Consider the following 15,826-nt stretch of genomic DNA (forward strand, 5'->3'; position numbering starts at 1 on the left):
TATTCATTTTCTAGCAAACAAAATACGATTTTAACTTGAAAACAACAAATGTCAGAAAAAGTTTTAGTGTTTAAGTGGTTAAACTTTCCTAATTTACATACAGAAGTCTATTCCTTTGATGTAAAAGACAAATAATACAATGTTTAGACTTAACGTTCCACTAATAAAGAATGTTGTAAAACTTGGCAGACTGCCCAGACTTTTGAGAGAGAATTCTCTGCATACAAAAATCGAGAAATACTTTGTCAGGATCGCAACAGAGAAAAAATTGTGAGGCCCGTACACACGTCCTAGGAACTCGACGGGCAAAACTCATCGTTTTGCTCGTCGAGTTCTGTGTGAAGCCGCCGAGGATCTCGGCGAGCCAACTTTCCTCATTGAACAACAAGGAAATAGAGAACATGTTCTCTATTTGGCTCGACGAGAAACTTGTCGGCTTCCTCGGCCGAAAGTGTACACACGGCCTGGTTTCTCTGCATAATTCAGCTCCGATCGAGTTTGTGGCTGAATTTTGCCGAGAAACTCGGTCGTGTGTACGAGGCCTGATAATGATTCTTGACGATTAATCGTGCAGCTCTAATATATTGTTGTGTTTGTTGCCCTGCTTATTGCATTTATTGGTTACATTGATTACACATCTGTTCTACAATAAGAACATGTAGCAGCTACCTAGTCCCCTTTGTACAGAATAATGTGAAAGCTAGAAAATCAAAAGCTTATAAAAAGGAATATACCCTAAAGATGAAGCAAACATTTGTAAAAAATGATATCTTTCTGCACCATCAAACATGTTGTTGAGACAAGCAGCAATTTGTACTGTGAAACATATAAAAGGAAATGAAACATACAGTATTTACAACATAATAAAATTGCTTAGTGGTACTTACGCCAAGATTCCAGAGAGGTAGAAGGCCTCTGCAGACAGGTATGACAGGTAGCTGAACATGAAAACAAGAAGGGGTTCAATAGAAGTTATGTTCTTGGTGAATCGTGTGATAAAAGCAGTGAAGAATCCAAATATGATCCCGATAAACACACCGCCAATTCCAACCATAAAGAAACGCCCGATGCCTGCAAAAATGTCTACGGGTTCAATGCTTTCATAGGTGTGCATTTGTGTGAATGAAAGAAAAATATTATACAGCACCTGTAAAGGAGACATAAATTATTGAATACAGTGCAATCAAAATAATATTTTGGGCAACTGGTTTGTAATGCAGATGGATACATAACTCCAGGAAAACAGCTAAATACAAATTTGAGTTACATATCACGTATTAATATTTGTATTTCCCTTTCTTCCTGTTTGGCAAAATCAGCATGACAGTAGGGGAGAGGAAAACTCTCTAACGGAAGCCCTGGATCCCACAGATGTTCTTATCATTCCACACCTTCTCCAAAACTAGAAAGTTCAATTAACAGTTGAAATTTCTGGTGTAGACAGCATAGGACAAAACTTAACATGTCGATTTTAAACACTTGACCTTCGGAAGATTTACTCCCTTCAAGATCAGGCCACTTTTTGCGATAGAGCACTGTGTTACTTTAAAGTGGTTGTAAACCCGTTACAATCACTTTTACCTACAAGTAAGCCTAAATTAAGGCTCCACGCTTTAGGAGATATTTACAAATGAGACGGGTGCCGATGTCTATGGCGCATGCGCAGTAGACAACGACGCAGGCGCACTTTAGAGACGGCGAGCGTGCCGTTTCTAAAGGAGTATGTGCCGTGACTGGTGGTTTCCACACGCTTGCACAGGAGTGACGTATAGATGCATAGTAGCCCATTATGCTTTACCTTTGCAGACAAACAAAGAGGAAGTAAAACCCATCAGGGTTTACTTCCTCTTTAAGGCTGAGTTCACACTGGCATTAAAATCAAACATTTGAGGGGCATCAAAAACACCCCTCAAATGTCTATGCAAATGATACAATGGACAGCGCACAGTGCTGTTCACATTATCAAAACATGAAGCATTGCTTTGCTTCAAAATTGAAGCCTCATGTCGAGTCAGGAGGCATTTGAAACCTTTCAACTCCTCCCATTCAAGTCTATGGTAACACGTCGCAACCGCATTGGAATACAGTGGCAGTGCGTTTGCAGCGTGGTTGTGGCATATTAGTACATTTTAGCTCGTTGTTAAAGAGTGGGCCGGGAAGCCGTCCACCTCGTCTTTAACAACCGATGAGTCATCAGCTGTCAGTGGGCTTCCCCGCTGACAGCTGAATGTAAAAACAAGCATTCCTGTCAATAAAAAAATCTGCAGAACAGTTTTGGCCACCCAATCTATACCAGCCCCCTGCTGGCGAAAATGCCACATCACGTGTATATACACACAGCTGCCACCCTGTAGTAGAGAGCCTGCTATATAGTGGGCAGCAAGTGGTTAATAAGGAATAGCGTTGTGGATTACTGGTTGGGTGTAATTGAGAATGGTTGCCACATTCTTTACTTATTATGCCACTTGAGTGAATAAAAGGTATAAAAAGCAAGAATTAAATTAAGACATACTATATAATATGCATACCTGCTATACTGTTCGTCTATCAATTCCATTTTGTATTATAAAGAAGAGCAAATGCCAAACAATTTTCTATTTGTGCCTGCACGGCCAAAGGAAGTATTTTACCAAAATCAATATCTCTTCCTACTTTGTTTGCAAATATCACAGTAAACAGAATGAACTATGCAAAGCAGTGCATTTTTAAACAGCAATGAAACCATAAAACAGGATGTGCATACCAAGTTTAAATATTATTTGCGACTAATCTACAAAGTAAATCATGTGGTGTGCTTGGTAACATAATATTTATGTGCAATGCCCAATAAATAGGGATTAAATTATGGAACTAATATACAGTACCTCACAAAAGTGAGTACACCCCTCACATTTTTGTAAATGTTTTTCTATATCTTTTCATGTGACAACACTGAAGAAATGACACTTTGCTACAATGTAAAGTAGTGAGTTTACAGTTTGTATAACACTGTAAATTTGCTGCCCCTAATGTCGCAGGCAACAAAGGTGAGTACACCCCTAAGTGAAAATTTCCAAATTGGGCCCAACGTGTCAATATTTTGTCTGGCCACCATTATTTTCCAGCACTGCCTTAACCCTCTTGGGCATGGAGTTCACCAGAGCTTCACAGGTTGCCACTGGAGTCTGTTAGAGACTTTGCACTCCTCCACCCTCCGTTTGAGGATGCCCCACAGATGCTCAATAGGGTTTAGGTCTGGAGACATGCATGGCCAGTCCATCACCTTTACCCTCAGCTTCTTTAGCAAGGCCGTCTTGGAGGTGTGTTTGGGGTTGTTATCATGTTGGAATACTGCCCTGCGGACCAGTCTCCGAAGGGAGGGGATCATGCTCTGCTTCAGTATGTCACAGTACATGTTGGCGTTCATGGTTCCCTCACTGAACTGTAGCTCCCCAGTGTCGGCAGCACTCATGCAGCCCCAGACCATGACACTCCCACCACCATACTTGACTGTAGGCAAGACACACTTGTCTTTGTACTTCTCACCTGGTTGCCACCACACACGCTTGACACCATCTGAAACCAAATAAGTTTATCTTGGTCTCATCAGACCACAGGACAGTAATCCATGTCCTTAGTATGCTTGGCTTCAGCAAACTGTTTGTGGACTTTCATGTGCATCATCTTTAGAAGAGGCTTCCTTATGAGATGACAGCCATGCAGACCAATTTGATGCAGTGTGCGGCATATGGTCTGAGCCCTGACAGGCTGACCCCCCCCCCACCCCTTCAACCTTTACAGCAATGTTGACAGCACGCATACGTCTATTTCCCAAAGACAACCTGTGGATATGACGCTGAGCATGTGCACTCAACTTCTTTGGTTGACCATGGCGAGGCCTGTTCTGAGTGGAACCCGTCCTGTTAAACTACTGTATGGTCTTGGCCACTGTGCTGCAGCTCAGTTTCAGGGTCTTGGCAATCTTGTTATAGCCTAGGCCACTTTTATGCAGAGCAACAATTCTTTTTTTCAGATCCTCAGAGAGTTCTTTGCCATGAGGTGTCATGTTGAACTTACAGTGACCAGTATGAGAGAGTGAGAGTGATAACACCAAATTTAACACACCTGCTCCCCATTTATACCTGAGACCTTGTAACACTAACGAGTCACATGACACCAGGGAGGGAAAATGTCTAATTGGGCCCAATTTGAACAATTTCACTTAGGGGTGTACTCACTTTTGTTTCCAGACATTATTGGCTGTGTTGAGTTTATTTGAGGGGACAGCAAATTTACATGGGGACAAGAGTGCTTTGGGGTGGGGGGCGCAGTGCCCCCCTTGCCCCAAAGCACCCATCCCCCCATGTTGAGGGCATGCGGTCTGGTACGGCTCAGGAGTACCAATGGTATTTGCGCATTAATTTTTAAAACGCCTTATTTTTGCCCAAAAAAAAAAACGGTTTCATGAATTTAAAAATAACAAAACAGTAAAGTTAGCCCAATTTTTGGGGATAATGTGAAAGATGATGTTACACCGAGTAAATAGATACCTAACTTGTCACGCTTTAATATTGCACACACTCATGGAATGGCGCCAAACTTTGGGACTTAAAAGCCTCCATAGGCGACGCTTGAATTTTTTTTACAGGTTACTAGTTTAGAGTTACAGAGGAGGTCTAGTGCTAGAATTATTGCTCTCTCTTCAACGCACGCATTTATACCTCACATGTGTGGTTTGAATGGCGTTTACATATGTGGGCGGAACTTACATGCGCGTTCACTTCTGAGTGCAAGCTACTAGGGACAGGGGCGTTTTAATTATATATATATATTTTTTTTCCTTTTTTTTTTACGTAATTTTTTTGCACTTTTTTTTCCTTTTTTTTTATCACTTTTATTCCTATTACAAGGAACCTAAACATCCCTTGTAATAGGAATAGTGTGTGACAGTTCCTCTTTATGGAGATAGGCGGGGTCAATAAGACCCCACATCTGTCCTCCAGGCTGGAAAGCATGAGATCGGGAAAAAAAAAAACACTGATCTTGTGCTTTCAGCCGCGATTGCAGCTTTTTTTTATGTTTATGTTTTTAAATCTCTATGTTCCTCATTCAGCGGCGGACGTTTCGTTCTCAAGGCCTCCGATGGCACGGGATGACGGTGGGAGGGGGGATGTCCCCTTCCGCCGACTGTAAGAACAATCAAGTGGCGGAACTGCCGCTATGATCTTTCTTATTGTGCGAACAATCGCTGACTGTAAAAAAGGATATCTGAATGATGCCTGTAGCTGCACCCATCATTCAGATATCCCCCACTGAAGTCCAGGATGTCATATGACATCCTACGGTACGGAAGTGGTTAAAATTTGCCTTGGAGTCAGTGCCGGTGCTACCACTAGGCAGCCGCCTAGGGCGCACTGGAGAGAGGCGGGGGCACTACCACCCAGGGCGCCCGGCCACCGGTGATCCTACTCCCTCTCAGCAACTAACTCAACAGGCAGCCGCTTCATTCTAAAATCCCTCCGTACAGTGTTAGAGGCGCTGGCACAGCAGGGGTGGAGGAGTGGAGAAAGGAAAGAAAACATCCCCTGCGCACCCCTGATCATCACAGTGCCACTGGCAGTGAGTGGGACCTGTCTGTGTACCTGCGGTCACATCGTTACCGTCTACCACCAGTCTGCCTCTGATGTACCGCTCCGCCTCCGCTACAGCCAGCCAGCTCTGCCTCTGAGCCTCTGCCTTTTGGCCCAGTGCTGCCTGTGCCCATACATCGCATGGCCCCCCTTCAATCATGGAGGTCGCTCTCTCTCTCTCCTGTGTTTTTCCTATTGTGGCAGCCAGCCCAAGATTTAGAGTACCCTGTCACCGAGAACCAGAGTGATGAGATCACGCTGAAAGTACAATAACGGTGGCAGGTACTGTATGTCCCTTAGGTGGGATCTGGGCCCCCATACCTATTTTAAGGCCAATTACTAGAAGATAAGCCAGCCAAGTGGGGTCTAGCAAAATGCACAAGCCAATTCCCATAGACTGGAATGGTATTTATGGTATAACTTTTGCCCATGTTAGGCTATTTGTTTGCCCACCCGGACCAGGGGGTGTTTGTCCCATCTCTAATTTTGTAGCATGCTGGATGATGTGATTCATTTTGGACAGGGCTTTGCCTTATTTTCTACTAGCTGCATTTCTGTTGATCTGAGCCTGCCCAGGGACTTAAATTTTTTGATGTTGCTTTTTGTGTGTGAACAGCACTTGGATGTTTCTGGGCATGCTCATAGAGCGTTAGTAATTTAAGGACATCCTTAACAGGTGTACCCACTTTAAAGTTCAGTCTCTACATTGGGTGAACTTGCGTTTTGTGTGTTTCATGGGCTGTGCATGTATTTTCAATTGCCTCATTAGCACACAAGCCTATGTTATATAAAGCTTGCAGAGAGCAGTTGTTAACTTGCCCTGAAAAGAGGCAAGAGTGTGGGGGCCTGGCAAGATTATATTTGTGTGTCCTTATCGAATGTCTATTTTATTTATGTCTTTGCAAAACAGATATGTTTTTGATCAAGGGTTTTTTGACTGGTTTATTTATTTATTTTGGGTGGGGGCTATCTTCGCCTGAAATATTTATGAGGTTGTCAATGTATGTTGTTTTTAGGGTGTTCACTTTGATGTAATTGTCTGTGCTGCATTATTTTGCTAAATCTTTCTCAAGATGTTGTGACTAATTAATGTTTCAATCCTTAATAGGTGTCTGTGGGCCTTTTTAATCTTCTGTTAATTTCCATTACATAAACCATATTCTGTTTACTGTCTCAAATGAACCTATGTTTTTATTCTTTATATTATGTATTTATTTTTGTTTGTTTTTTGTTTGTTTTTTGCTTTCCTTGCTCTTTTTTCAAAGTCCTGTTTTGTTGACCAATAAAATTATTTTAAAATTTTGAAGTTTGTTTTTTGTTACTTTTTCATGCTACAGATTTTGACAGCTGCAGCTGAAATAGGCTGATTGGCCTAACAAAACAGGTGTGATTTTGTCTCGAAGCTCCTTTCCTGGTGCCTTCATGATAGCATATGCATGGATAGTCACCATTAAAGGAAAAATACAGAGCGGTAAGAATTTTTTCCTTTTTACTGCAGTGGTTCTCAGCCTCAGTCCTCAAGTACCCCTCAAGGATATGTTTGGTGGAGTTATCTTATCAAGAATTGCTGTCCAGACTGTCTTTTAAAGCACATGTGTAAGATGAAGGAAAACCTGCAAACATGGCCTGTTGGGGGGGGGGGGGGGGTATTGGCAAACAGGCTTGAAGTGCTGATTTACGGCACTGTGCTTAAATCTAGCGCAAGGCAATCCTATTCTAATTGTGGGTGTTTGAGGGAAACCAAGTGAGTGTTATAACCCCTGCTTGTGTTTTTTTGGTTTGGGCTTTGTGTCCCTTTTCTTAAAATTGGCTTCACTTCCTGTCACACAGCTGAACAGGAAGTGAGGTTAAAACCCTACCAATGTCTTTTCTTGGGGACACACAGGTCAATCTAACTAGTGTCCCCATTAAGCAAATTGCCATCCATTTCTGGGTGCTTTTTGACATATTTTTGGGTTCATTGTCCTGCTGGAAGACCCAAGATCTCGGACGCAAACCCAGCTTTCTGACACTGGGCTCTACAGTGCCACCCAAAATCCTTTGGTAATCCTCAGATTTCATGATGCCTTGCACGCATTCAAGGCACCCAGTGCCAGAGGCAGCAAAACAACCCCAAAACATCATTGAACCTCCACCATATTTCACTGTAGGTACTGTGTTCTTTTCTTTGTAGGCCTCATTCCATTTTCGGTAAACAATTTTCTTTACCAAAAAGCTCTATCTTGGTCTCATCTGTCCACAAGATGTTTTCCCAGAAGGATTTTTACTTACTCAAGTACATTTTGGCAAACTGAAGTCTTGCTTTTTTATGTCTCTTTCAGCAGTGGGGTCCTCCTGGGTCTCCTGCCATAGTGTCTCATTTCATTTAAATGTCGACAGATAGTTTGCGCTAAAACTGATGCTCCCTGAGCCTGCAGGACAGCTTGAATTTCTGTGGAACTTGTTTGGGGCTCCTTATTCACCATCCGGACTATCCTGCGTTGCAAACTTTCAATTAATTTTTCTCTTCCATCCACACCCAGAGAGATTAGCTACAGTGCCATGGGTTGCAAACTTCTTGATAATGATGCGCACTGTGGACAAAGGCAAATCTAGAACTCTGGAGATGGACTTGTAACCCTGAGATTGTTGATATTGTTCCACAATTTTGGTTCTCAAGTCCTCAGAAAGTTCTCTTCTCCTTTTTCTGTTGTCCATGCTTAGTGTGGCACACACAGACACACAATGCAAAGACTAAGTGAACTTCTCTCTTTTTATCTGCTTTCAGGTGTGATTTTTATATTGCCCACACCTGTTACTTGCCCCAGGTGAGTTTAAAGGAGCATTACATGCTTGAAACAATCTTATTTATCTATACTTTTAAAAGGGTGCCAAGAATTTTGACCAGACCATTTTTAGAGTTTTGTGTGACAATTATGTCCAATTTGCTTTTTCTCCTCCCTTTTTTGTTTTGTTCCAATACACACAAAAGGAATACACATGTGTATAGCAAAACATGTGTTATTGCAATACTTTTCTGTGAGAAATACTTGTTTTACTGGAAAAATTTCTGGGATGCCAACAATTTCGGCTATGACTGTATAATTAAATTTATATTTTTACTGACTTGTGAAGTAGGAAATCTAAAAATACAGAATGAAGCAAGCAAGCTCAGCGAGTCTATGTTTAAAATATTCCACATCAATATATATCATTTTGACCGTCACAACCTACTTTAGAAATACGTGTCATGGATTAAGGTGAAGTGTGGAAATACCAGTTCTCCATGGTGTTCTGAAAATTATGGAGTACAATATCCTAACACATCCTTCTCTAGTATGTAATGCTGGCTTTTTTTGTTTTCTTGAATTCATATCAATAAAATTCCTATCAATAAAGAGCTAGAAATTCTGATAATTTGGTATTACATAATTTAGCGAAAACAGTCATGGTTGCTGGCTGAATGGAAGTGTTCTGATAACCAAGAGAACATTAGCACAGTACACATTGGGAACTGCTTATGCAATGTACTACAAATGGAGTCCTGGGAAAGTGCATGGTTAGTGATTATACTAAAATGACTGATTTCTCCTTTAGAGAGAACTGCTTGTAAAAAATGTACATCATAGCCTAGGTCGCAGTAAAAGTGGGGTGGAATTTCATGGAAGGTTCCCTCTGCGTTATTAAATGGATATTAGAAAGAACCACGTAGGATGACCTATCAGCCTTCTGACATAGAAATGTCCCAGGTGGGTTCCTTTTCTACTACACATACGCCCCACTCAGTCCTATAAATCAACAACAATACCTTGCTGAATGGCTAAGGGACCGCCATGAGTTTTACTCATTCACATAAATAAATGGGCAGCACCGCATGTGAGCAGTGTAAAGAGGAAACAACAAGTACATTTGCTTTACTATGTAATGCCAGGTAAGATCTCAGGGCCAGATTCACAGTAGAAATACGCCGGCGAATCTACTGATACTCCGGCGTATTTTGCATTTGCCGCGTCGTATCTTTAGTTTGAATTCTCAAACCAAGATACGACGGTTTTAGGCTTTGATCCGACAGGCGTACGGCTTTGTACGCCTTCGGATCGTAGGTGTAATACTTCGGCGCCCGCTGGGTGGAGTTTGCATCATTTTCTGCGTCAGGTATGCTAATTAGCTGTTTACGGTGATCCACGAAGGTACGCGCATTCGTCGCATTCTCTTACGTCGTCGCTAGTCGGCTTTTCCCGGCGGATAGTTACGGCTGCTATTTCATGGCTTATATTTAGACTGCCCGTGTTAAAGTATGGCCGTCGTTCCCGCGTTAAATATTTTTTATTTTTTTTGCGTAAGTCGTCCGTGAATAAAAATGGACGTAACGCAGGTCGCCGTTCAAAAGATTACATCGGTGCGATGTCATTTCGCACAAAGCACGGCGAGAAATGTCAAAACGGAGCATGCGCAGTACGTTCGGCATGGGAACGCGCCTAATTTAAATGATACACGCCCCATTTGAATTAGGCGGGCTTGCGCCGGACGCATTTACGCTACGCCGCAGCAAGTTTACAGGCAAGTGCTTTGTGAATCAAGCAATTGCGCTTAAAACTTGCGGCGGTGTAACGTAAATGGGATACGTTAGACCGCCGCAAATGTACCTGAATCTGGCCCTCAGAGTGGAGATCTCAGAGCTGGAAAGAAAAATAAGTATTTTACCAGATGAGTTGCACACAGGAGGTTGTGGAGGGGTAGTCCAGGAACATCTATAAAATTAGTATAGCAGAAAATCAGAAGGTTTAAGAAGAAAAAATACAGCCAAAGGTCCTGATTATTTTGGCCAAAACAGTCTCGCATTGGATAGTAAGTAAAACAGATAAGGGGAATAGCCAGCACATCTCTATACATATATTTTAACAAACGAGGAAGAATTAGCCGGATTCAGAAAGACTTACGACGGCGTATTAGTAGATACGCCGTCGTAAGTCCGAATGAGCGCCGTCGTATATTTAAGCGTATTATGTAAACCAGATACGCTTAAATTTGGCCAAGATACGACCGACGTAAGTCTCCTACCCTGTCGTATCTTATGTGCATATTTACGCATATTTACGCTGGCCGCTAGGGGCGTGTACGTGGATTTACGTGTTGAATATGTAAATGAGCAAGATACGCCGATTCACGAACGTAGGTAGGCCCGTCGCAGTAAGATACGCCGTTTATGTAAGACATACGCCGGCGTAAAGATAAACCACCAACCAGCCCATGCAAGGTATGGACGACGGAACAGCCGTCGTATTTTACGTCGTTTGCGTAAGCGTACGTGAATGGGGCTGGGCGTAGGTTACGTTCACGTCGAAAGCATTGAGCCGACGTCGTTTTGTAGGGAGTATTTGCGACGTGACTCTGAGCATGCGCGCGCAAGCGCCGTACGAGCGGCCCTCATTTACATGGGGTCACGGTTAATTTAAATGTAGCCCGCCCACTACATGCCTACTTTGAATTAGGCGGGGGTTTGCGCTACGCCGACGTAACTTACGGAGCAAGTGCTTTGTGAATACAGTACTTGCATCTCTATGTTACGTCGGCGTAGCGCATATGAGATGCGCTATGCCGGCTTAAACATACGCCGCTCTACCTGAATCCGGCTAAATATTCCTAAACTAGAAATGGTTAAACTGGCTCACGTTTATAAAGCCCTAATCATTCTCTGAACACACATGAGTAAATCAGAGCTTGCTGAATTCTAATATGAATATTTTGGAAACAAACATTCATAGTTCAGTACCTGTAAAAATAGCCAGTAACTACCGGTAATTCAGAAAGACAGTAATTGATCCCAAATACAGAAAAAGAAAATCTAACACTGTTAATTAGCCAAGAGAGACAAAAGAAGAGCAATGCACATTGCATTATGAAGAGGCTTAATAACTATTTTCCACATTCCAAATTCTGTATTCTGTTATGTCTATTAGATGTGTTGCAGGCTTTGAAAAGTGCTTAGAACTTATTTTCTTGTAGTTTCTTACTTTTTTCTAATAGTGCAGGTTTGGAATATTGGCACTGTAGGCATCAGAGTTGCCAGTTTAAAGATAAACAGCAGGTCAACAGCTACATACACTATTGAAGCCATAGGCGTGCACACAGGGTGTTCCGGGTGTGTCTGGGCACACCCCAATCATCCTATGCTGCGCCGATCCCCCCTGCTGCCCGGGTCCCCCCTGTGTTGTGCCCCCCCCCTCGGCCCCACTACTGGTGGCTTCCCTCCTCTTCTCTCCTTTCAGCTGCTGCAGGGGATGTTTTGGGATGGAGAGCAAGGAAATATGCCATTTACTGGCCCCTTCATTTTCTAAATGAACATAGTAAGTGATTGGCACTGTGTTCATTCATAACTGAAGCAAGTAAACTGTGTTTACTAGGCTTCAGTTTGTTCATGAACAGGAAGCCACTAAGCACAGAGCACTTCCCAATTATTCTCTGTCCAGTGCAGCTGAGGCTGCAGAGAAAGGGACTGGATAATCTCTGTTCTCAGTTCTTTTCTCTGTCTCAAAAGTGATGCATCAGGGGTCTGTTTCGACTCCTGATATTTCACAAAAGCCATCCTAAAAAAAATAAAAAAAATAAAAGAAAAAACCTACAGACATCATCCACTGCCTTATTGACACCAACGTTTGCCCTACTGACACATTCACTGCTCTACTGACTGACATCATCCACTGTCCTACTGACACCAACCTCTGCTCTACTGACATCATCCACTGCTTTACTGACACTGCCTGTGTTTTTAACTCAACACACAGCTATTATAGTCTAAACCACCCAGGTGGTGATTCCTAATCCTGTGTCCTTTGGCTCCGCCCCTGTCATAGAGGCCTCTCTCCCTCCTGGCCTGTCCTGAACAACGCCGGCAGCGTCACTCAAGTGCAATAGTGCCTGGCTGCAGAGCTCTGGCTAGGTGACAGGGGGAGCCTGCCTGGAGGAGGCACAGAGGCAAACAGTTTATTCGCACACGATTGGCAGGGTCATGTCGTCGGATGGATGCAGAGCCCCACCAGACCTGGTGAGTGAAATACTGTCAGTCTGCATTGATAGGCATTGATGAGGATGCATTGATGGGCACTGATAAGGATGCATTGATGGGCACCTGTAGGCTACATTGATGGGCACTGGTGAAGCTGCATTTGATGAGCGTTGGTGAGGCTGCATTGATGGGCACTGGTAGATTGCATTAATGGGTGCTGATGAGGTTGCATTTGATGAATGCTGGTGAGGCTGCACTGATGGGCACTGGTAGGCTGCATTAATGGGTGCTGGTGAGGCTGCATTGATGGGCACTGGTAACGCTGCATTTGATGGGATTCATCAAAAAGGTGGGGTATACATGGGTAGGGCAAAGGGGGTGGAATGAAGTTCAAAAAATCCTTGCACCAGCCCTATTTACACAGTGGCACGGGATCACCCTGCTACAGTAAGCTATGTTAATTGTAAAAAAATATATCATTTTAACACTAAATTGTGCTGTCAGAGTATGCCATTGCTGAAGGTGCCTGTGAATATTGTGTTTTATAACACTCTAAACAGCTTTAAAGTATAACTAAGGGCAAAAGTTTTTTTTTAGTTTTGGACAGAGTAGAGAGGTATTAGAACACCTGTCATTTTTTATTGCAATCTGTGCCCCTGTAGTGTCACATTCCGCTCCCCATCACAGATTGCTCCGGAAGTGACGTTTCGTCGTAGCCATCTTGCTACACCCCACACAATTGCACAGTAATGATAGAGTGTGAAGGGGGCAAGCGGGCATCTTGTTACATCCATCAGAGTTTTAGATTTTACAGTTATTTTCAACACAAAATTGAGCTTATATGCTTAAATACAGTGGTTTGTAAATCTGACGGACTGTTTACATGTTAAATGTGAAAATCAGGGGTGTTCTGTCACATTAGCAACTATGTAAGGTCAGCAGGTTTGCTGCTGCTTTAAAAATGTAACATGTAAGGCTCCATGCACACTGGACTTAAAAAACGTCGATTCTACAGGCGTTTGACGTTTTTTTCTCCTGCCTCTAGAAGCACTTCTATTGTGCTCTATGTGTCTTTGCACATTATTGACTGCTACAGGCGTTTTCTGTCAGGGACGTTCAGAGGCAGGAAAAAAACCCTTCTCTATCGCGTTTCCTGGAGGAGTTTAGGAGCTGTAAAAACGTCAGTTTCCCCTAAACTCCTCTTATCTCTTCTGAACGTCAAGTGCCAACGTTTTTTAGGTGTGTTGTGGGAGTAAAAACTTTTGCAGAGGGGAGTGTAGTGCAAAAAATGCCTATAAACCAAACTCTCATAGACTCGCCTAAACTCTTATAGACTCGCCTAAACTTTGTACAATATGCTTTCATTTTGCGTCTTTTATGCCACATTTTTCAAGCTAAAAAATGTTGACGTTTTTTCTGCTCCTAGTGTGCATGGAGCCTAAACAGTCTGTCGGATTTACAAACATTGTATTTAAGCATATACTGTAAGCTCCGTTTTGTGTTGAAAATAACTGTGAAATTTATAACTCCGTGGGTGTAACAAGATGTCCGCTTGCCCACTTCTCACTCTATCATTACTGTGCAATGGTGTGGGGTGTAGCAAGATGGCGGCGATGGAATGTCACTTCCGGAGCAATCTGTGATAGGGAGCCGAATGTGACAAGACACCCCCATTAGGGAGAATCACCCTCTGTCCATGTTACAACCTACATTAACTACTTGCCGTCGCCGCACCGTCATAATACGTCCACAAGATGGCACTCCTGGGCGAGATCACGTATTATGACGTCCGGCGCGTGAACGGCGATGGGGCGCGCGCGCGCGCCCCACCGCCGTTCACGATGATCAGATTCGATGCAGAACTGATCAATCACCAGGTCCAGGCCAATAAAATCTGGCCTGGACCTGGTGATCGCTCCTACCAATGGTTGTCTTCCCCTGGCAATGTTTTGTAAACATTGGCAGGGGAAGTACTGCTCTCTCCCTCGTGTCGGTCTTTCCGTTCCAGACCGAGAGGGAGAGAGCATCTAACAGTGAGTTGCACAACACTACACTGACACCAGGTCACGTAGGCACACTTTTAACCCCCTGATCACCCCCCGATCACCCCCCAAATTAACCCATTCACTGCCTGTCACTGTGTCACCCAGTACAGCAATCAGATTTTTTTTTGATCGCTGTACTAGTGTCATTAGTGACAAAAATAAGTGTTAGGGTAATCAGTATTAGGCTCTAAATAGTCTAGGGACCCCCCCTAACCCCCCCCAATAAAGGTGTAACCCCATCATTACCCCCTGTCACCAGTGATCACAGTATAAGTGTCACCGGTGACGCAGTTTAGCTAGTTAATTTTTTATTGCATCAAGGCACCCGCCATATTTTTTGCAATAAAATTTTAACCCCCTGATCGCCCGGCGGGTGATCAAAGTTTGGTTTTAGCGCCAGATAGGGTCTGCGTCGCCCCAGGCAGCGGCCAATAGCGCTAACACCCACGCACGCACCATACGCATCCCTTTAGTGGTATAGTATCTGATCGGATCGATACTTGATCTGATCAGATCTATACTAGCGTCCCCTGCAGTTTAGGGTTCCCAAAAACGCATGGTTAGCGGGATCAGCCCAGATACCTGCTAGCACCTGCGTTTAGCCCCTTCGCCCAGTCCAGCCCACCGAAGTGCAGTATCGATCAATCGATCGATCACTGACACAAAACACAAAAACACATAACTGCAGCGTTCGCAGAGTCAGGCCTGATCTCTGCGATCGCTAACAGTTTTTTTGGTAGCGCTTGACTCAGTCGCTAACAGGTCAGGTGCTTTTTTGCCTGTGAATCTCACCACTGTACCCCTAAATTTAGAGCCCAAAATGGCAAATCGATGGTACAGTGATGAAGAGGCCTACTTGTTTATGAGCCTGACGGATAGTGATGAGGAGGTCACGCATCTGTCAAATTCTTGCTCAGAATACGATCCTGTAGACGACAGTGGCTCCCTGACAGATAGCTCTGACGACGGAGTGGTCCCTGCTAGGGTCAGGCGTACCAGACCCCGATCTTCTGCTGTCGCTGAGGTGCAAGAACCGCAGGGCTCTCGTATGGAGGAGAGAAGTACTAGCGCCGCTATTCCTTCTGGTGAACTGGCAAGCACCAGCGGCCTAGTACATCCTGGTCATATATCCAGCACTGCAGTAACACTTGGTGACGTGGCGAGTCCCATAAGTGCAGTTCAAGCTG

The 15,826-nt window shown here is 43.7% G+C and overlaps 1 protein-coding gene across 1 annotated transcript in view; it reads right to left on the minus strand.

Annotated features, from left to right (window-relative positions):
- LOC120926473 (sodium/hydrogen exchanger 4-like) overlaps window positions 1–15,826 on the minus strand; it is a 91,270-nt gene that overhangs the window by 38,768 nt on the left and 36,676 nt on the right. Inside the window, exon 3 of the mRNA XM_040336410.1 lies at window positions 888–1,147. Within this exon, the coding sequence (XP_040192344.1) occupies window positions 888–1,147 (260 nt within the window). The remainder of the gene's footprint in view (window positions 1–887; window positions 1,148–15,826) is intronic.

This window comes from Rana temporaria, chromosome 2, assembly GCF_905171775.1.
Source record: "Rana temporaria chromosome 2, aRanTem1.1, whole genome shotgun sequence".
Classification (NCBI taxonomy): domain Eukaryota; kingdom Metazoa; phylum Chordata; class Amphibia; order Anura; family Ranidae; genus Rana; species Rana temporaria.